Source organism: Molothrus ater, chromosome 1, assembly GCF_012460135.2.
Source record: "Molothrus ater isolate BHLD 08-10-18 breed brown headed cowbird chromosome 1, BPBGC_Mater_1.1, whole genome shotgun sequence".
Taxonomy (NCBI): domain Eukaryota; kingdom Metazoa; phylum Chordata; class Aves; order Passeriformes; family Icteridae; genus Molothrus; species Molothrus ater.
In genome coordinates this window covers 133,141,008-133,164,135 of record NC_050478.2, presented here as the reverse complement: position 1 = coordinate 133,164,135, position 23,128 = coordinate 133,141,008, and the positions used below count along the sequence as shown (strand labels likewise).

General features: G+C 39.2%; 1 protein-coding gene across 6 annotated transcripts in view; it reads right to left on the bottom strand.

The window, feature by feature from the left end:
* Positions 1-23,128, bottom strand: part of RUNX1T1 (RUNX1 partner transcriptional co-repressor 1) — a 114,759-nt gene that overhangs the window by 44,070 nt on the left and 47,561 nt on the right. For all 6 annotated transcript variants that reach the window (XM_036399775.2, XM_036399768.2, XM_036399799.2 and 3 more), the window contains 3 exons: positions 6,896-7,033; positions 2,913-3,154; positions 1,229-1,318 (listed from right to left, as the gene is read on the bottom strand). In XM_036399775.2, coding sequence (XP_036255668.1) covers positions 1,229-1,318; positions 2,913-3,154; positions 6,896-7,033 — 470 coding nt within the window. The remainder of the gene's footprint in view (positions 1-1,228; positions 1,319-2,912; positions 3,155-6,895; positions 7,034-23,128) is intronic.

Below are 23,128 nucleotides of genomic sequence, written 5' to 3'. Positions count from 1 at the left end.
GATGTGAGTCCATTGCATGCATTGCTCCCCTGGTCAGAGGGCTTATAAGCTGACTGATAAACCATTTTGTGCCAGATTCTAACAAGCTCTTGGCACCAAAGTCAATTAATTCTGAAGTGGCTTTTAAAAGGAAAACAAACTAGATGCCATGAAAATAAACCAGAATGATTTAAGCAGGAATATCAGAGTTGATACAACTGCGAGTGGAAGAGCATATTCAATTCCAAAAGGAAAGCATCTGGCAGCATACCAAGGTAACAGCTATGCTATCTGCATAGAACACATATGACACAGCCAGCCAAGGAGGGGGAAACATGAAAGCAAACCCACTGAGGATACCAGTGCTTCAGGACAACAGAATAGCTAGGAACACTTATACACACAGACTAAAATAATGAAAAATGTCCACCCACACATTGACAATGGAAAAACATATGGGAACAATAAATACCTTATCTCTGGGAAAATTCATCTCCACAGCAAAACCAAAACAGAATACAACGTGATCCGAGAAGGCAACAATGACTGCTCACAGATCACAGCAATTCAGAGGAGGCAGTTACAGGCAGGTGAGAGGCAGAATAACTTCCTGACTTCAAAGAAGATTTTGCTTCCCTGTTTTCTATTTTGCACATCACGTGTGTATCTTATTAATTAGCTCTTGGATGAGATTTTATCTTTAATTTCTAATAAAAGGTGAACAAGCATAAAGCAGTGGACACAGTCACTACTATTCTTAAGACACCATGTTTACACTAGTGGCTAAAATCAGAATAAATGTCTTTTCCTTGGATGGCAGTGTCACAATCTCATGGTGCACTAATGATTAGCAGCACTTTAGAAAGGGGACGGTATCTGGAACTCCTGACATCCCCTTACTCTGAATCGTGCAGTTTCCAAAACTCCAATTTGTTACAAGCACAAGATTTTATTATATTTGTAACCAAGTCTCAAGATTTTGTTTGTAAAACCTTTTATACCTACAAATGAAAAATATAAGACAAACAACAGGGATTATAGAATAAGGGAACTGACAGTTCCTGTGAGCAGCCAGAAATGATCCTGGATCATACAATCAGATGCAGTTACTTGCACTAAGCTATGGAAAGTAGCCCTTACAGGTTATTCATTTCTCTGACTCTCTTAAAAAGAAAAACTGTAACACACATCTGTGACCTAGCAACAAAATGGTTTGAAATACTTTCCAGATCACTGAACTGTGCAATACCTTTAAAAATGGGATGACAAAAGGTCGCAGTGGGAAGTTAGTAGCTTCTTGCAGTTTGGAATGAAATTCTTCAATTGTCAAAGTAGAATTCTGTTGAGAAAAAAAAATTCTGTCTTGGTGACAAAATACTGAAAACACTTAGCAAGAGAAATAGTAACTGAAGAACTCTGAATTTGCTTAACAACTTGATATTGGTGAGAGAATTAAGAAAAGCATGCTGCATATTAAATGATTACCTTATTAAAATACACGAAGGAAAGCACAAGCATCTCAGACATTCAGTGCCTGTTGCTTAGAGTACACTTTAAGCTCTTGAGTGTAAAGCATGCAAAAGTTTTTACATTTCAAACATCAGTTAAAGCTGCTTTTATAACATTTTTTTATTTCACTTTTTTCTACTGTTTTCTTTTTAAAGAGGACTGTTTACTATGTTCTAGGCTGTGTAAGAAAGTCTTCACTTTAGAGATGAAGTCATAATCATGAACTCCACAAGCTGGCAGGGTTGACCAAAGGAATAGCATATGTGGATTTTCCCAAGGAAAAAATCCTAATCTGCTCCTAAGATCTCAAATGAAGTTAGAAATCAACTGTAAATAATAGTGGGAAAGCAGTTTTTTATCTGAAAATCAGTGGAATGTGGATGTTCCCAAAGCCACCTTCAGCTTGTTTACTAGTTCCCCCTTCCAAAGAGGAACATGTGACAAGCAAAACCCCATTAAACACTTTCTTTGAATATGGAAACAAATGGAGAGCAAGAGTTACTAATGTTATACTGCCTACATTAAACTTCCCTTTGACACAGACCCGAGTGAAGGAGCATCCACTGCTATCAGGTAGGGGCTTTTGAAGACACAAGCAGATTGTGAAGTCACCCCTCAGCCTCTATGCTAAACAGTGCTGTCAGTCTTTGCTCCAAATGAAATCAATGTCAACTGCAGCTGCTCAGAACAGATGTAAATTAGAGCACCACAATAGCATCTTCCCCAGTACATCCAATTATTGCTGAAGGAAATACATAGAGACAACAAATGTCTGGCAGAGAGAGGACTTTACTGGGAGTAAAAAGAACCCTGGCCCAGATTTCAGTTTGCTTGTAAAAGGGCAGCCCAAGTTGACAGACATAGGTAAGAAAGAGCTGAAATGTTCATTAAGCCATACCATCAAATAGAGATAATCTTATCAATAAAGTGACTTAGCTGCAGTGCCTTGTTAAGTTCATAATTGTTTGGTTCAATGACACTGAGAAAGGGTTTTGTACTGCATAACTGCAGTCCAAACACACTCAGCTCACCCTTTTAACCATTAACATATATGCAGGCCTCTCTCCTTTCCCCATCCAACTAAACTAGGCAAGTCAAACCATATTTTACTACATTACAGGATTCAAGGTATGTCTACATTAGGGGTAGTGGATCCAGTAGAGGATGAAAACCCTCTCACACCATTACACCATAACAATATACTGGCAAAAATAGTCAAGGCTATGCCTGGAAGGGAATAGCTGCCATTTGGAGGAAGTTAGTCAGGCTACTCATGTGAGCTCTGTCAGCAAGAGCTGGAGCTTCACTCTTGCATGGTTGGTATCCCTAAAGTACAATGAATGCAGTGCATGTGACCCATTCATTTATGAAATAAACACATCAAGCAAGGAAGAGGGAAAAGAACAGAAAAAATACTTGCTTACCACAAGTCCTAGCACAAGGGTACGCACTCTCTCCCCAATCTCTGGTGAAATGTCATTGCCAAACTGCTGTAAGGTTGTAAGAAATCTCTTCAGTTTGCTGAGCTGCCTAGCTCCACAAGCTGGCGGTAACTGCTGGTTAGCCAGAGAAGAGGAGGAGGAAGAGGATGGCCCATTGCTAAAGCCATTAGGAGGAGATGGAGCTCCATTTAACGCTGTTGGTGAATGGCTAGTGCCATTGGTTACTGAAAGAAAAAGAGACAGAGGATAAAATAAAGATTGGGGTTGGGGAAGAGATAGAGAGAAAAAGGAGACAGAGGGGAAAATCCATCAGCTTATGTTTTCTGCACTTGACCTCAGAATTAATTAAGTTGCACAATCAAAGATAATTAGCCTTTAGACAGAGTGACAGTCTGCAGTTTATATCTATTTCCCAGTAGCTGGTGCTGAATGTTGTAAGGATTGGAAATAATAGCAGCAGCCTCTCACACAGCCCCTTTAAAATGCTCCTGGACCTGAAAAGCACCATTTGAATACCAGCCTTTTGTCAGAGGATTTTTAAAAGAGAGGGAAATGGAGAGAGAAAAAGCATGAGTGCATGTATGATTGAAGACCAAAAAAAAAAAAAAATTTGCTCTTTGGGGTAGAAAAAAACGTGCAGACATATTTCATGAAGCCTCAGTTTATCTCTGAATATTTTTACTTGTGTTTTGTACACAAAACTGACAGCTGTGTTTATAAAACAGGACTTTCACGTTTTAACCTTACACCACCCAATGAGAAGGTTATTTTTTCCAATACAGATTCCCTAGCTGCTAACATATGGAGCACACAAAGTTGTCTGTGCAGGTACAAATGCTGCCAATGCTCTGTATCATGAAGCCTTGCAGCAAGGGCAGCAAGCTAGACTTCAGAAGACTTCTCAGAGATCATGAGCAAATCTCTCTGCTTTCACGTGCCAGCACCTTATCTCTGAAAAGGATAAGGAAGCATTTCCCTCCTGTTGCAAGGTTGCTTTGAGAATAACTATCTACTTCTGAAGTACTAAGCATTCAAAATTTATGGCAACAAGATGCATGTAGACATACTCAAGACAACAGAGAGTTTTTGACAGTGATTTCAGTTTGATTCTTATCCACACTCTAGAAGAGAGCAGAGAATCAAACGGAGGACATCCTCTTCCACTCAGGTTAGTTGGAACAGCAACACTCAAAACACACGCCATTGAGGCTGAGTCTGATTTGCTAAAATGACAGCAAACAGCAAGAAAAAGGGTGGCTCCCCTAGAAGTACAAGTGTACCAGTGCACTGGCAGGTGTGGGCAGGCAGCATGTGACTGCACCCAGCAGCAGCTGCATTCAATGGGTCACAGCCCTGGAGAAATTTTCTGTTTTTTTTTTTTTTTTTTTTTGGTGGGGGGGAATCACTCAGAACCCAATCAAAAAAATCAGGAAATCAGGAACTTGTCTACAATCAAAAATACATAGGAGTGTCAGTTTAACTTGTTTACTATTTAAAAACACAACCAGGACAAGCTAGCAACTTTAAATACTTTCAATATTTCTCAATGACCAGCCTCTCTGAAGCCAAACATCCCATTCTCATCTCATTTTCTTCATGGATTGTCCTTATCTCTAGCCAGCAAGTCTTTTTTTCAGGGTGGACACGTACTACTAGATACAAATCCCTACCTATTACTATATTTAAATCACTGCCACAAACCTTTGAAGGAATTTTTGCTGCCCTAGTCGCTGCTTTCCAGAGGAATTACAGAAAACGCTATGTGAATTGTTATCTAGCCTCTGCTTGTGTTTTCTCCTCGTTTTTGATTGCCTATTCTGGCTGCATGGGCTAGTGAGAACAAGGATTGGAAAATGCAGAAATAGGAAGAAGCTGGCCTCAGCAAGTTCAGCTCCCTGTGAGGCTCCAGGCCACGCTCTGAGTGCTGCACTGGGGTGAGGTATCTGAGTAAACAAATATGCTGTGATTGCAAGGAACTCACATAGCCAAAAGTCATCCTACCAGAAACTTAGAAAATGAGGACTGGGAAGAATAGCAATGTCCTGCTGATCTACCCTGACACCACCCAACAACTCTGTCAACCCATAAAGAGCTGCTCTAGGCAGAGGGTGCTGGGGCTGATCAAGAAAGCAGAGAAGTGTGGAATTCATCACCTAGGATAGATACAGGGAGAAGAGAGGCTGATAAAGATTCCTCCCACAACAAAAGAAATAATTAAATAGTCCAATGATTTCAGTGCTTTCCTTATAATATCTGAATTTGCCAACTGGCAAAGTTGTGCATAATTTCTAAAACAAAACCATGTTGCTAAGCCAAAAGAATTTAGCATTTAAAATTTCAAACTACAACATGTCAAGAATTTTTAATTATCTAAACCAAAGAAAACAAAGATATTCTAGACCAGAAAACAAGTCAGATCTTTCTGGCCTACAGGCATTCTCACTGTAGTAATAATAAATGCAACAAACACTCTGATAAAAAGTGTCTGTTTATTGTGCAAGCTGGAATAGCTACGGCCAAACTCCAAAATCTGACAGGGTGAAAAGCAATTAAAATCAGGGTTTTTTAGACTTTTAGTCTTCAAATAAGGAGCCCCAAAAATCAAGCTGTGGTTCACACACCTTCTGAGTGCTGAACTTAATCAAATAAACATCCAGAAGCCTTGTGAGGATTAAAGAACATTGTCATATTCCTTTTATGATTGCCAAAGATCATCCTGAACTGCTGGCAGGGCATCACATTGGAAAGCTTAATGTGCAAGAACTTGATCCTGCAAAAACCTAGAAGCAATTTAACTTCACACTGAAGCAGCTCCAGTGTGAAGCTCCATCCAGGATGATTCAGGTGCTGTAGTTAAGCAAAAGAGACAAATTTTTGCAGGATCAGGGTCACTGGGTTAAATGTGAGTTTATGTGAATAGCTGGCACAAACCCTCCTCACTGTTTAACTTCAATATAAATTGTCAGGACAGGTTTCCCTGGGATAAGTAGTACAAAGGCCTCCAGCTGGCCTTCTGCACAGAGGTGAATTTTAAATAAGGTATTTAACAGAGAGAAAGGGACTAAAACAGACTTAGGCAAGACAAATAGAAGATGCAGCCTTCATTCTGTTTAGGCATATGTATTCTACTGTTCTAAAAATGTTTTATTTAAAACGTGAAATGTAAACACATTCTCATGTTTATACTATTACAAGGCAGTATAAAAGAGACCCAAAAATTTGCAGCTAAATCTTACTATGAGAAATGTGGATCATTTCATGGCTGTGAAAAGAATAGTCCAGACAACGTGCCAGATTCAAATCTCAGTTACACTGATATGAATGCAGCATACATCAAGACTAGTAGAGTTTGTTATATGTTTACATCAATAAGCTGAGACAAAGATGCATCCTTAAGTGATTTAGGGAAGTGGTAACAGACTAGAAACCTCTAGATAAAAATTATGAAAGGACTTTAATTTTCGTTTTATATCAATATTAACTAGACATTATATAGCACTGAAATCAGAATTCTTCACTGAAACATAAGCAGAAGGAAGATAAGTATTTTTTCATTATGAATAATCTCCACTTTAAAAACAAAGAACAAACAAACTCCCTGAAGTTTCTACACTAAAGGGAATGGGACCATTTAAACAACATAATGGCATGTAAGAGAAGAAGGTTTTCTGTCCTTCTCACAAGAGGGCTAACCTGACCATTAAGTACATGGGAAGTCAGCGCTCACTGTTCTTTGACACTGTGACCAAGTGGTCAATGAAACAATAACACAACTCTGAGCTGAATGTCTTAATACCTTAAAGATGTATTAATCTGTTGTGAACTTTGTTTTGCTCAATTATTTTATCCCAGCACATCAAATGTTGCTCCTGCCACTTCATGCACATTTCCCTTCACCTATTTTGGTTTCTGACATAGAGAATAGAAATAAGATGGAAGAAAAGTAAGAAAATAAGACTAATTACACGTTGTGGGCGTAAATGAACTGGTTCTTGGAGCTCCTTGGGTAGTGGGAGGAGGTGGCATGGTTGGAGGCGTCAGCCTGGATTGTGTCTTCACATCCACAGGTGAGTCTGGCATTGTGGAATGCTTCTCAGTGCGATCTGCAACACACACCACAGGAACACACCGGTTTATTTCCCCAAGCACACCCCTTCTGACAAAAACTTAAAAGCTAATGCAAGAAGTGAGCCATTTCAGTATCTGCTGTGAAAGATTATACCTGATTATCTACTCCAGTGTGCTCTTCCCAAATTGTATCATCTAAACCTTACTTAAGGAGGTGCAACACAGATGGTAAGACCTCATTTGTAGCAGTGCTGCATTATCTTTTGTTTTTATTTCTAGCATGTGCAGATGCTACCTCCCAAGCACTCCTAGAGCTGCAACAACGCCACCTCCCTTCAAGGTTCACATGCTAGCCAGGAGGAAAAACAGATGAAGGAACAGGAAGATAATAAATCCCCCTCTGATATCTCTTCCAGAACTAAAACCTGAAGCTCTTTAATACAGGTGAGATATTGTGTGGAATATTGGCTGAAACAAGCTCTCTTCGTGTCTCTTCTATGTATCACCTGCTGCCTTCTCCATTGCTTCTCTTTGTAATCCTATCTTAAACTTATGCTAAATACACACACCCCCTGGATCACCTTACCACAGTGCCCCTGGTTATTCTCATATTCACCAGAAAAATAAACACAACATGCCAAAATGGTATGTCAATTATCTCACATACATACAATTATTTTCAAATAAACATGGAAGTACGCACCATCACATATTAAGAACAACTTTCAATGCTCAAAACCTGCAAGATAAGCAGGAACATACCTCCCCAAGAAAACAAAACAAACATAAGGCAAAACTAGGAAAAAACTTAACACTTCTCTTGCAACTGAAGATCTAAATATACAACACACATGATGTAAAAGCTACAGAAGTGCACTTTTTCCCAACATCTTTTTGAATGACACTACCTTAAGTTGTTTTTTTAAACCATCCAAACCCATATGTTTCATTTATTAAGAATGGGCAAAACACAGCAAAATTTACCAGCTGAAGGCAAAATTAAGGCTTTCTCACTCATGCGAGGAGTTAGCAAGCCATCTTGAAAAAAGATGAGTACAATGATGCTTAGCTTCTAATGGGAATAAGTAAAATTCTTCAGTCCTTTCTTTGGGGAGTTGGGGCTATTTACTTATACACAGCCCAACAAAAGTCTTCCTGAGCTCCACAAAACTATTCTGTAAAGCAAGTAGGTGTTGCTGCTAATGGACAAGCGTGTAAGTCTGTGGTTTTAATTCAAAACATGTCACATTCTATAAATTCTGTCACTTCACTTTGTGACACAATTCCTTGTTCTTACTAACATACAAACTTCAATGCAATAATAATATCTGAAATTTGCTCTGAGAGACAACAACAGAAATTCAATGCAATGCACACATTTAACTAAGAACAGGTATGTTTAAAAGAGCCTCAAAACACTTAATTATCAGAAAATTTAAATACGAGAAAGTTTTGGGTTTTTTTAAAAGGAAGGGGAAGAGAAAGGGAAAAAATCAAAACAGCCTCCATACTCCCCAAAAATTAACAACACATAATAGATACCAATCTTTCTCTGTCTGAAATTGCAGAAACTGAGGAAGTAAGTAGTAAGTCCCAGAGGTGCAGCATGTCAGGTAGTGCAATTATAAAAGCCATCTTCAAGCTTTGTTGAAATGCCTACAGGCAATGTTTCAGCTCTCAGGGAAAGGGAGTAATTTCATATAGAATTTAGAGACAAGTTTGGGGAAGATGAGCAGCAAAACACCCCCAAAATAGGATGAGGAGAATAGAGATACAATTTTATAGGATCTGGAGTGTTGATCTAAGGTTAGTAAACCTCAGCTGTGGAGGGAAGAGTAACCACAATGATTACCTTAAATATTAAGATTGTTACACAGGTAAGTGAGGTATGATTTGCAAATCAAGCAATAGTAAATTATTACATGCTGGAAAACAAAAACAGGTTTCTAAACAAATTCTGTAAGTATTTCCTTTCCGAATCAGTATACTAAACCAGTTAAATCTCTATCTTCAATAAGCCATTAATTTATTATAAAGAACTATGAAAACTCATCTTGAAATGTTAATTGTTTCCTTAATAGCCAAATTCATCTTGCACTCACCTCAACCAACCTCAGCAACAAGGGAATAAATAGCTTTCAGCTCATGTTGCAACAGAGGGAAAGAGGCACAGCAGTGAGCCCAAGCCCTCCTAAATAAAGGCAAATATTTCTCCCATGCCAAGAAAGGAGAGAGAAAGGGAGGCTTGCCAGAGCTGGTGGGGAGATAACAGTGGGAACTGCTGGTCCATCTGGTTTTCATTCTGCTAACACTCACATTGAACTGTTAAGGAAGGCAGTCCAGGTACACAGATTTGAAGCATGTGGGAGCGCAGACACAGGCACAGAGGAGATGGAGGTGGGTGGAAGAAGGAGTGAGAGAAATTGAGCTCCTCTAACAGACTGCTGCTCGCTGCAAGCAGGCACAGCCTGTATCCTCCAATTCAGCTGGTGATAACTAAAGCGATCCTGAGCTGTAACCAACCGCACGGCTCCTGCTCCCTCCCTTCCCTTCTCTGCATTTCAAAGTTCAGGTTTGATCAGAAACGCACTCAGATTGGAGGGGGGAGACTTTCCCACAAAGCTGGCAATGTTTTGCTACTTAAATTGAACGTGGTAGTGGGAAATAGTGTGTTGGTTTTGCCCTCGAATTTCAGGTTGCCACTCTATCATGATCCAAATGGTTTTTACTACCTCCAACAGTTTGCCACCCAGTCTGCAGACTGCTGAACTTATCCACAGACCCCTGTACTTCTCATCTAAATCTAATAACATTAGGTTTGATTTTCCCAATTACCTTTCTTTGGACCACTTAGACATAAACACAAACATGCTTTACATACCACTTACCTTTTCATTACCTCTCTCTCCCCCTTGCAAACCCTAAACCCTCCTCTCCTACTGTATGTTCACAGCAGGCAGATTTCCCTCTGACCATACATCCCCTAGCCCTGACTTCTTTAAGGAGACATTAAGGCTCTTTTCAAGCACATCCAAAACACCTCTTGCCAGAGTACAAGATTATTTTGTCAGAACAGAGATTCTCCATGGGGGCAGGGAAAAAGGGCTTTTGAAGAAGTACAATGCAAAATACAAAGCTTTTCCACATGCTTGGAAGACACCATCACACCACCCAGGAGAAGAGCCTTTACAACTCTCTATTCCACCCTCTTTAATAACAAAGCCCCTGTGGAAGCCATTCTGCTCTTACTGCTACTATTTTACCTGTTCATACAGCTCCCTGAATTCTGAGGGAGTGATCGAATGGGAGCACCTGTATACAGCACCCACCACTGCCCCACCACCCACAGCACCAGAGAACCTCAGCAGCTGTAAGACAGATCACTCAGGGAAGAAGTGGTAATGAAGAACCACAAATCAGAGCCACCGCTGACAAAAGCGTTAACAGTTCTTGTGATCTGACCTTCCTGAAGTTTTTTGGTGTCTGACACTCAGCCTGTAACTCCAGCTTCTACAAATCCTTATTAATTTTTTAATTAATAAAAACAATAAGCCTAACAACCAACACTTTTTACTGTAATGGTTGACAAATAGCCTGATGATATGAAACCTAAAGACATAATGGTATTTAAGTCATATTCACAAGCCAGTTTCATTCAAGACATGGTATTTCACGAGACTTTTAATGTATGGACATTCTTCATACAAACTCTCGGTGGACATTCTGCTATTCATACATTCAGAGGTAATGAGGATTTGGTAGGGGAAGAAAGAATCTCTCAAGAGGAGAAACTCTAATTTTAATATATCAAAACCTGCCTGGGTAAGATTTCATGTACATGTACTCCAGTTCTACAATATAGAGGCATATACATTGAATTTTGCCTGAAATTCAGAAGAACTTTCAATATGTCTTAAAATAGCTCGATTTCTTGAATTCAAAAACATGTTTATGTTCTTGAGTCAACCCAGACTCCTCACTTGCAAAGCTAGTTCTGGCTATCTTTTTCTTGAAATGGACCTTGACATTTCAAACAATAATTGTGAATTAGGAAGGACACACCAGAAAGTTTCATACAGGCAGCTTCCCACAGGATGCCGTTTAAAAGCATAGCCTGTATATACAGAGGGAGTAAATTCTTTCAGGTGCAACAATTTCTTCCACTGAATCCCTTTAAACAATGACAGACCTGTGCTCCTTAGCCCAGTTCAGATCAAATGGAACTGAAACCAGAAGTCCTCCAAACTGGAAGGAAAAGGAGACATCTGCAACTCATTCTGTAGTGTTCACTGCAATCAGTTCAGGATGGAGAAAGATGGTGAAATAATGGTCTAGTCCTAATCCATACACACAACCCTCTGGAGCAGCAAGAGACTTAGAATAAATTTAGAAAACATGTTTCAAGTATGCAGAGATCTATTGCATTTGCTTTGGATTATATTTTTATTTAAAAACAAACCCAAGCAAAACATTTTGAAATACACATTCTTGAATCTCCTTTACAGCATAGAGTGAAGAACTGTGATTTGACCACAGAAGTATTTTGCTTCATTTAAAATTAAAGAATGCTGTAAAACCAACTTTAATTTATGATATTTCTTCTGTGGATTCTGAACTATACTGTTCTTGTTGTTCATTCAGTTTTTATGGTAGAGGGTTTTTTTATCACGATATTTAGTGTTAGGTGAACACTGATATTTACTGTAAGCACAGTCAGCTTCTGAACCAAACAAGGAAGAGACAAAGCATGCAGGAGCTGGAGCAAAGAGAGATGTGCCTGCATTCAAACTGATTTACTTTACTTCCTGTACCCTACAAGATTTAGTCCATTTTTAAAACAAGGCGGTCTTTCATAAATGGCAACATTTCAGCTCACATGGCACACTTCCAAGTCTAACGCATCAAGGAAAGCTGATGTATAGAACAAAATATGGAATATATAAATACTTTACTGATACCATTTCAATAGCCAATTCAATGTCAAGCATTTCTAGGAGTGGTGTGTTTTCAATTTCCTTTTTTAAATGAAAAAAAATTGTGGTATAATATGCTGTGGCATTTATTTTACTTTTAGTTAGTGCAAACAGTTCCAGATGTACACTCAGGCATGAAAGATTCTTAAAAGATGCTTTATATTGATTGTACAGTACTTTCTACTTTGGTGCCAACATTTAAAAAATAAAAATAAAACTTGCTAAATTAAAAGAGTCCATTGTCTTGTTCCCTTCAAACTCACAAAAAGAGCAAGCCCCACATATGACACAAGGGATTGGAACCTGCCTCCAACACCCAAATTACAGGACTTGAGACCTAAATCTGAAGGATTTAATACTGATGGTTTCTTAGACACGTTGGACTAATTTTCATTATTTTGAGAGGGGTGGCAGGGAATTTGCAAGCAGGTAACCACAGACTGTGAGTCACAGTGGTGATGAACCTGAAGTCAGACAACCACAAGTCCAACCTAGGAGGACAAATTCCATAGTTCTTCCATCCATAATGCTATCATGTTGCAGTCAGTAAGAACTTCTCCCTCAGATGTGGCCAAGCCACACAGCACCATTAGAAATAGGCAGTGTTTGTGGAATCCCACAACTCCTGAGCCTCAAACCTGCTGCTACACCAAGCAGGACAATATTACAAGGTTGCCTTGCTTGAAAAGAACTCATTTGAGAATGCAGGGTATAAGCCTGACATATCTAGAAAACCCCACTTACTCCATGCACTGAACCCCTGGGGAAGCCTGCAAGTCATACAATGCAGCCATAAAACATGACATGTGGACAACAGTGCTGCAGAACCTCTTCCTGCCAAGCATGCCTGGGATTTGTTTGAGACTGGTACAGTCTTCATTCCATTCACCTCTTGGCCCTTTTGACTCCTTCTTGATAAATAAATAAGGATCTAAACACAATGGATGTTTTTGTGCTACACAATGATCTCAAACAGGCATAATGCAGACATAACTTTCTCTCAGCACCAGATGCAGTCATGTTATTGTCCTAGAAAGGAAACATCACCGGGTTTCCAGTTCCCCAGTAGAGGACTTTTACTTCCAGGTGATTTGCAGGAATGCAGTAGCAGAGATCAGCTCAGACTCTGTCTTTTGTCACAGAACATTACCTCCGCAAGATTTATCCACCAGGAATCAGAATCTATGTGAAGTGATTGATGGATATGAACAGCAAAGTTTTCAGATGACATAACATTTCAATGCTTCTTTAGTATGCTGGGTATGAAGCTCACATATTGAAGATGACCCTTTTGCAAGAGCAATATCACAATTTTGCTGCAGTCTTATCTTCATTCTTCTCTGCTCAGATAGTTGAACAATTCATATCACCAGCTATTCTTCAGAATAAATGAAAGCACATTCAATTTACCCATTTATGCTCATTTAATATGCAATAGCTAGAAGAAATTCTGTATCCTGGGAGTTCACTGAAGTTATCTGAGGCCAAGTTATAAGAGTTTTCTCAGCTGTGCTAAAATAAGCCTTGAGCATAATACAATCTCCTCTGTCTCCCAAAAGCTGAAAGGGATTTTTGTGCTACTGTCTCCCACTTTTGGTAGAGCTTGTGGATTACATAAAGCAAGCAAATAGTGAAAATGCTTTATGTCATATTCTTTGTCCACAATGGTACCTTGACTGGTCCTAACAATGAACCACAAATGCAAAGTCATTCTCTTTGATTTCAGTTCTCTACGGTGAGAGGTTCTGACTGGCAAAAAAACTTGGTCCCACACTCATGGCTGAGCAGCTGAAGGCCAGATAATTACACATATTATAAAATAAGTAATGCATGAGTTCAATCTCAGAATTAAGACAAAAATGTCATGGCTTGCTTTGCTTGGACATATTATTTTTTCCTGAAAGAAATAAACTTGCCTTACCATATAATTTCCTAAAGAGAGGGTAAAATAGAAAAATAAAATAAACTTTTCCCTCTCACTTAACAATCTGACATGTTTTGACAGTTTCAAAACTATCATAAATTCACTTTTAGTTATTTAATAAAAACTGGCTCGTGTCAGAATTGCACTTTTTTTTAAATGCCTCTTTTCTCCTTCACCCTTTCTGGCTTTGCAAATTTTACCATGCATAATTCCTTGGATGCAGGAATGCAGGGAAGAAGAACACATTCTAAATCTAGATCTGCTACCACCATAATGGTTTATGGCTTACTCAGCCAGAACAGACAAGCAAAATAAGGGCCCAACTGTGGCAGCTGCCCTGAGTTTCCATAAGCCCCTGGAAAACAAAGTCTACAAGTTCCTTTTCATGGATGAATACACAACACTTGGCCTATAATGAAGCTGAAGACAATGTGGATTTTTTTTCAATATCCCACCAAACATCATGAAAATTCCTCTATATATGAACTAATGCAGTTAATAAGCAACAATCCCATAATCAGTATTGAAATACTATATTGCCTGTTTACATTGTTTTGTAGATATTTTCTTTTTGTTGACAAGCTATCCAACCAAGAACTGTGTGTTTTGAGTGGTTCTCTTGTGTTTCACATCATGGGAAGTATTACTGCTATTCCAAACCCAGCCCACTGAACACTGAGGCTCAAGTGAAGTGACAAAGTGGCACTCTCTGCCTCTGGCATGAAGAACTGAAGAACAGCCAGAGCAAGCACTGGCCAAACTCACATCCCAGCCTGTCTGACAAACTACAGAGGTGACCACCTCTCTACATTAGCAATCAATCCCTTTACTTGTACAGAGGAAATCTTCAGCATGCTTTCGGTACTGAAAGTATTTTCAGGAGTACTTTCCCAAAGGTTTCCTGACCACTAACTCTTTTCCTTTCTGCATCATCATTCCTGGAAGGCCTACCCTTGTCAGGATTACACACTATTTGACAAACTACAGATGAAGGCAGAATGATATCTAAGAAATACAAATGCTATCAGAATCTAATTGGTATTGTTTGCATGCTTTTATATACTCAACCACACAGAGCACAGATCCTTCCCACCAGAAGTAAGAAGATTTTTCTCTCACAACATTAACTGAAATTTCATAACTTGGTCTCCAGAAGCATATTTATGTTTTTAATCCAAAGTTTGTCCAGTCCTAAATTAAGAGTAAATAACAGAATCATGGGAAGACTTGGGTTGGAAAGGGAGCTTCAAGATCATCCCCTCCAGCCTCCCTTCCATCAACAGGGACACCTTTCACTAAACCAGATTGCTCAGAGACTCATCCAACCTGGTCTTGAACACTTCCAGGGAAAAGGCACCCACAGATTCTCTGGGCAACTTGTTCCAGTGCCTTATAGTAAAGAACCATAGTAAAGTCCTAATAGTAAAGAACTTTTCCCTAACAACCAGTCTAAACATACACTCTGTTTGAAACCACAGTTTGTTATACAATGCTAAAAGTCTGAATCAAAATAATTATAAACTTCTTTATTTTTTATGCACTTATACAAAGTGTAAAGGATAGCTGTACTCATTTTAGAAAAGTCCTAAGAGAATACTGATACTGCATTTCATTAGATTTAGCTGGAACTGAAGTCTCCAATATAGACTACACAAAGTAATCTAAAGCAACTTATTTAAATTCAGGAAAGTATAGGCAATAAACTCCTCTGCCAAAAAGCAGAGAAGTTACTACAGCTGTATTTGCAAGAGGTGTTGCTTATATTTGTATAATAAGCCAGAAGGCCTTTAGGCTCAAAAAGAATCAAATATGGGTGTAGGAGGTGATATTTTCCATGGTTATACATCTGAAAAGATGATACAGGGACTACCAAAAAGATTAATGGATATACTTTTGGCTTTGTTTGATTTTAAAATGTGGAATTTGTCATAGGCAAGTCAAGATCCTGTAAGGTGTAGATGGTGATGGCCAGCCTGGGACAGGCTACTCCCCACCCTGTGGATCAAGGTCCCAAATCCCTGCTCTACCAGACTGCACCATTTTATCCACCCAAAAACCCAGTTCCTCCAAGTGATATTTCAAACAGTGAAAAATCTGTTCCATTAGACCAGAAGTGTAGGTCTGGGGGGCAAGACCATACCCATAATACTGAAAGCAGAGGCTCCCTCTCTACCAAGTATCAGAACAGTCTGAGGAAGTCTGCTTATTCCTGCCATCTAACACAGGCAGCTAAATTAGCAGACTAAATGTCCTATATAATCACTAAAGAGTTAAGAGTCTCTAATTTTTTAATCTCTATGGCTGCTAAATCGGGCATAAACATTCCCATATAGATCTAGGTTCTTTCCCTCCTGAGAAACCAGAAGCATTCAGACTGCTCTCACGGTGTGGCTGCTGTACACAGCAATTGGTGGTCCTCAGTGACCAGGCATAATAACTCCTTGGCTTCTATTCAGCCACTCAAGACAGGTATTAATCCACCAATGAAAATAGATAATGAAGCATATTTCCCCCAGAAACCCTTGCTCAGGTGCTGGCACTGTAAGTTACTTACTGCCACTACCAGCAAGACAGAAGTGGAACTATAGGCTTTCCCCATCTCAGTATTATACACTGACAATCTTCAATAGTGCAATTTGTTATATTCATCAGCACTTCAGCATCTGTAGAAATACACACTTTGGAAGACTATCATTTACATCATCAGATCATGCCATTAAAGATATCCTTTATTTACATGACTCACTGTCTAGAGAGAGTGTGAGAAAATACCCACTATTAGTTACGAGTCAGCTCCTCCTCAGTGCTGCATGTCACACCAAATGTCTTTTATTTGGGCACTGGATTAAACCTTAATAAAGCAGTGGAGAGGTGAGAAGGGGGAAAGAGAGCCTCAAAAACTTCACAAGAAATGAAGACTCAAATATCTTCTTAGATGAGACAATACTGCTTATTGATAAATAAGCTCCAAAGCAAATACTACGATTAGCAATTCCAAAACTGTGTTTTGAAATCATCTGGCCTAACACATCACATGTAGTCTTAAAAGTGAATGAGAAATAGCATAAGCATATAAAGGAAGAAGGAAAGGAAGGAATTTGTGTATGTCATTTAAGACTAACAGGTATAAAACCAGATTAAACCTCTTTCTGAAGCCAGCAAATTCACACAAAATCATATTGGCACAGAAATCTCTGGTGATCTCACCCAGAAAGAGAGATGCTGGGTTAGCCTTCCAGGCAGACTCCAGATCCAGAAACACTCAGGAATATGTGTTTAACTATAGACACTGAAAACAGCTGTAGGCAAACTAATGAGACCACTCACAGGGTATACAATTACACGCAACGTTTCTAGACCTTAAAGCATCACAGCAGTCTTAGTCTTGCACAGTAAGGTTAAAACTTCCTTCTTTTGAAGTGTCTTCCCTATGTTTTGAATTTTAAATAGCAGACCCCAGCTGAAGCCTGAATTGAAAGAAAAAGCAGCAATTATTACAGAATCCACAGAAAATATACACAAATTTTTAAAACAATTTCAGGTATCATAGCATTGCCATGATTGATGATGGTTGTACAATACATACTTTATTTCAAGCCCAGCAGATTCAAATTAAATGTTTAGGGTTTGGTTTTTGTTGTTTTTTTTTTTTCCCTCAACAAATACATTAAAAAGTTTTTTATATTTATAGAACAACATTTTCATCAAGCCACCTAAATCTATTACTCCAACATGGCAGTATTGATCTTTGTGCATCAGTGCTGCTTCTACGGCTTTCTTCTGTATGTGTACATATGTGCGTGCCCATGTGTGCATGTGCACACACACTTGTACACATACGGGACCAAGTTTTACTTACTTGGTTTTGTGTATAAAAATACTTACTGTGATTATTTTTCTTTCTTTATTTCATTTTTTTTACATTCAAATTTAGAAAACTGTAAGAGGGAAAGAGCCTTCAATTGCACTGAAGGGAGTGTTAAATGGAGGGGAAACTTCAGGGTGAGAAGTCAGAAACGAAGGAGAAGGCGCTCAATGATACGAATGCAGGCGAAATATTGACAGAGTAAGGAAGTCTGATGCATTTGAACTCTGAATGTTCAATGTGGATGTGCTTAACCCTTTCTGATACAGTTACATTCTCTTGCATATAAAAAAAAAGTCTTATGAAATGTAGCTTTAACTCTCTCTGTGCTATGGAAACACCCTACATTTGGCCTTGGTCCTACTTGTGCATATACATTTTGTGTTCCTGAGAGGTGGGTTAACCAGAAGAGAGGCCATTTTTATGAGAAGAAGCAGGCTATTCGCCAGCAGGATGGAAACCCTGCGGCGGGCCAGAGGGGAGCTGCGGGAGCGCCGGGAAGAGCCCGGGCGCCGCCGGGAACGGCCACGGGCGAGTGCGACCACTAGAGGGAGCCGGCATTGTGCCGCGGCACTGGGAAAAGGCCCCGCCCGCACCCAATGCTCGAAGTAAATGGCAAGCTGCTCAGAAAGCCAAAGGGACACGCTTTAAGAACAGTTCTTCCCAATATCTTCAGCCACGTGATGTAAAGGAGTATGTGCTATTCTGTGCCCAAAGTACCTAGAGAATATTAAGTAATTGTCCCTAAAATTCAGCCATATTAATTTCATTCTCAAAAGAGCAACTAGACAGCTCTAGCTGCCACACAACACCTTTTTCAGTGTCTCCTATTGTTGCCTCTCACCCCAGCGAAACAAGTTAGATGTTCCCCCCTTGCCCCGAGCTACACCTCCCCTGCCCCCACCTTCCCCTGCCTGGCTGACAGCTTTCTCTGTCAGACATTCCAAAAGTGGAATTGCAGAAGCAAGACAATAGGCAGCGTCATGCCTACAACTCACACTATATCCAGTCATAAGACCTGGATTGTGCAGACACAACTACAGCCACGTGACGATGGCATGAACTTGAACATACCCCAACAAAATTTAACAACGCTTCTCCTTTGCACCAAAGCACAGAGAACCAAACAAAACTTGGTATTTCCCTCACACCTATAATCAGAGAGACCAAAAGGCAAGCAGGGAAGAAGTAAATGCTCATCTTTATAAACATCCTTTTGGCACCACATATGTGCTAAGAAAGCTAAATCCCAAGGGCAGATACAATTCAAAAGTACAAGAGAGATAGGAACTGCACTGGCATCCCCTGTGAAAACATATTTCTTTATTCTTGCAATATAAGGTGTAAAGGCCATCAGTACTTTTCTGGTGAGCTCTAAACTGCTTGGATATGAAGAAATTAAGAACTGCTGAACTGCAACAACTATCCATGGTAAACTCTAAAATTATGAAAGGAAAATTAAAAAATGGGGAAATAGGTGTACCTGGATGAAATACTAAACAGTTAACAAGAATAACTGTCCCCAAATGAGTTCCTAGCCATTATCTTTTCCATAATTATTGCAAGTAGCTTCAGTAACTGTGCATACAAATGACCCATTAGAAACTTAACAGGTCATTTCCAAAGGTGATTATGAGCCCTGATGTACAAAGCTACTTGGGTTTTCACACAATTCTGTTCAGTGCCAAAGGTGCCAACAATCTGCACAAAATTACGATAAGATGCCGTTTCCAAAACACCAAGTGGAAATAAACTTTCAAAAACGAAAAGAATGAGGTATGAGGTAGCGAACACCAATTAATCAAATGCATCTTCATAAATGAAATCTTTAAAAATTTGCTTTTGTCTGTGCTCTGGTGTCAGAAGAATGGAAAGGAGGCAGCAATCATATGTTAGAGCCCTTACAATGCCCCATACTACAATAAATAATGATGAGTGTAACTGTGAAAAGTCTAAGGCTAGGCAGGAGAGATAAAAATCATAGTAGGCTATCAGAGTGGACATCTGCTGCAGAACACTGTATGGAGAGCAGAAACGTGTCAGTAGATAAAGATGAACCCAAATGAACTTCTTAAAACAACAACAGAATGCTCTTCACCTCAGTGGTCCTTCTTGGCCCTTTTTCTTAATGGGTAGCTGTGCTACTGCAACAAATGAACAAGCAATAGGTCTGGTTTAGAAAATATTAGAAAACTACTCAGAAGCACCATTTAAGGAGAGTAATAAAGAACAGGAGTATAGATGTGCAGCTTCCTCAGTTGCTGAGGTTGTTAAAGAAACAGCAGGAGACACAAAAACAGATCCTGGCACTCCCACTGTGAATGGGTTGGGCAGGTTGTAAAGAAATTAACTGAGCAAAACCAGAATAGATTCACTTAAAATGTGCAGGCGAAAAAAGGTAAGAGGAAGCATCCCAAGCTATATTAACCATAAGAAACAAAAGACATGATCAGTTTTCATTCATATCAAATAAATAAGAAAACAAAACTATAAAAAACTATGATCTTAACTGAAACTGAACAAAGATATTGACAACTAACAAATATTGAGCTACCTTATGTTTAAATTTGTCTCAACAACAGAGGAAAAAATGGGCAAGGAGTGTACCAAACCTGGACAAAAAAACCCCTTGAATCTGGAATCATATATGTGATTTTTTTTAAAGGAAGTATTGCAATAGAAAATGGGTCTCTGATACTGCTTGTTCTTCTCTCACTTTCTCTTCTAATACAAAGAGAGAAGAGGCAAAACAAACACTTTGAGATACTATCACATTGTTCAGCAGGCCTGGGCTCTCGGGAGTCTCTCAACAGACCTTTCCTTTCTCTTCTCCAGAAATCCCAAACCCTTGCAAGAGTGGATACAAGAAGCTGTATGGCCTCATTGGTTCTGCAGGGAATCGGCAGCGTTTTGTCTATTGCTCCCCTCTAATATTTAAGACAATCTATCTTTGTCTTTGCCTTTTTCTAAACCATCTCAAATGTAGGCTTTAAACACATGCTTTACATCATGTTATGTCATACTGGAACAAACAGCTCCTTGAAAGGCTGAACTTCTATTTGTGATTATTTATCTAAAAGCTGTGTTTTCTTTTAAACTGTATATATTTTGTTGGACTGCATCTACTGACAGCTAAATTCCCAAGCCTTCAACCTGCCATCTCAAAGAAGCAGATTCAAAAGAGTCCAAGTAGAGTTTACTGTCAGTAATGAGAGTAAAATTATAAATCTCTGTACCAAAAGCCAGCTGCTTCATTCTTAACTCTGATCCCCCCCTTTTCTTTTGCATTCTAACTAGCATACAGCTGCAATAAATGTGGCTCTTCTCACAAGCCATGCAGATGTTAATAGTTCTGTAGGACATCAAGAAACATTTCAAGAATCTTGTAAGTGCTGACTAAACTTGCTTGAATAACCCACACTATCTCCTCCACATTCCTATTCAGTAACATTAGTCTTCCTGAACATATTAAGGAAAAAAAATTAATTTAAGCTAAGCCTTTAATGTCTAGGTCTAAATGTGCTATCAGTAAACAAGGAATGTTCTTAAGCCATCAGACAACAGATATTCAGGTAGTAAAGCAAAGGGAGTAAATTTATTCTTTGCCACAATGAGTAATGCATTTTTTGTTTCTTATCTATGCAAGAGTAAAATGAATGTCTAAAAATACATATTTATAAAATCATGGCTGTATCTATTTGAAAGAATGGATCAGAACTAAAGCAAGATCTTTTCTTTTCTAGTAGTCAAATGGATTAATACAAAATTAGAGTCAAGGAGTTCAAAGTGCTACCTAGTACATTTTTATTAAAGTTATATTAGCATGACAGTCATATGCATTAAAGATTAAGCTAAAGCCTCAAACCACCGTCAGCAGCAGCAAGAGTCCAGCTGTGCAGGTACAGGACTAGATACAAAATGCATTAATTAAGTGGGTTTATACTAGAGATGCTGTTTTAATATTTCCTCTCTCTTCAAGCAGTGTGCTGGGGTAGAGCTAATTTTCTTCTTAGCAGCTAATGTAGGGCTGTGTTTTGGAATTGTGCTGGAATATTTTAGCTTTGGCTGAGTGGGGCTTACACAGAGTCAGGGCTTTTCTGCTTCTCACCCCTCCCAGCAGCAAGCAGGCTAGGGCTGAACAAGGAGTTGGGAAGGGGACACAGATGGGACAGCTGACCCCAACTGACTCAAGAAACATCCCACACCATGTGATGTCATGCTTAGCAATAAAACTGGGAGGAAGGTTGGCTGGGAGGCTGCTGCCTGGGGACTGGCTGGGCATCAGTGAGTTGGTGGTGAGCAATTGTATCAGTTGACTTTCTTGGGTTTTTTCTCTTTATTTGATATTTTACCTTTTATTACATTTATCACTATTATTATCATTACAATTATTATTTCAATTTTATTTCAATTATTAGACTGTTCTTATATCAACCCATGACTATTCTCACTTTTACCCTTTCAATTCTCTTCCCTTTGTCCTGCTGGTGGGGAATAAGCAAGCATCTCTGTGGGACTTGGCTAAGTGGACTATGGCCAGCTGGGGTTAAACTACGACAAGCAGCAAGTTTAGTCTCCTTTTTGGGGTAGGACTTTCAAAACACGTGAAGCAGTTTAGAAGCTCAGTCATCAACAAAGCCAATAAGACTCACACTCATGTATTACTCCAGACACTTGAAAATCCCACATCAAATACCCTACCCTGTGTGTAAACTTCACACTTTGAAAACCCACTGGAAGGAGGGCTGCAGAGCAATTCGCAGCACTGAGCCATAAAGAGATCACAATCTTTGACAAGTTCAGAAACAAAATGTGCAGTCAAGAGCGTCTATGGTGGAGTTTTGAGATTGTCTCCAGTCAAGTGTCAATCTCAGCAGAGTTTCAAAGAGGACAGGGTAGGGAGAAATAAAACGAACGTATCAGTACATTTCCTGCAAGGGATCGATAAAAAGACCTCACTCCTACAAAGGCTTACATACCTGCTCAACTTCAGATACTTATCCTATTATGTAGCACACTTGAAGTGAAAATCAAGTCTTTGAAGACATGGGGCACAAATAATTTACCATGAAATGTGGAATTCGGGTATTGTTTGTTCTTTGATTTAGTTATACAGGAAATCTGAATATAAAGCAGAATTGCAATGTGCTATTTTCTAAATGCTTCATGACACTGCTTTTAGAGTAATTTCATCAAAATGCCATAAAAAGACATTTAAGCATTTTGAGATAAGCAAAAAGACAATAGACTACAGCCTTAAAAAGAAGTCAATATTAACAGAAGCTCTGTAATTAGCTAGTCCAAAAACCTCAAGCCGTCTTCAGGCTTCCCCAAACAAAACAAATTGGAAGGAGAGAGCAGGAAGAAA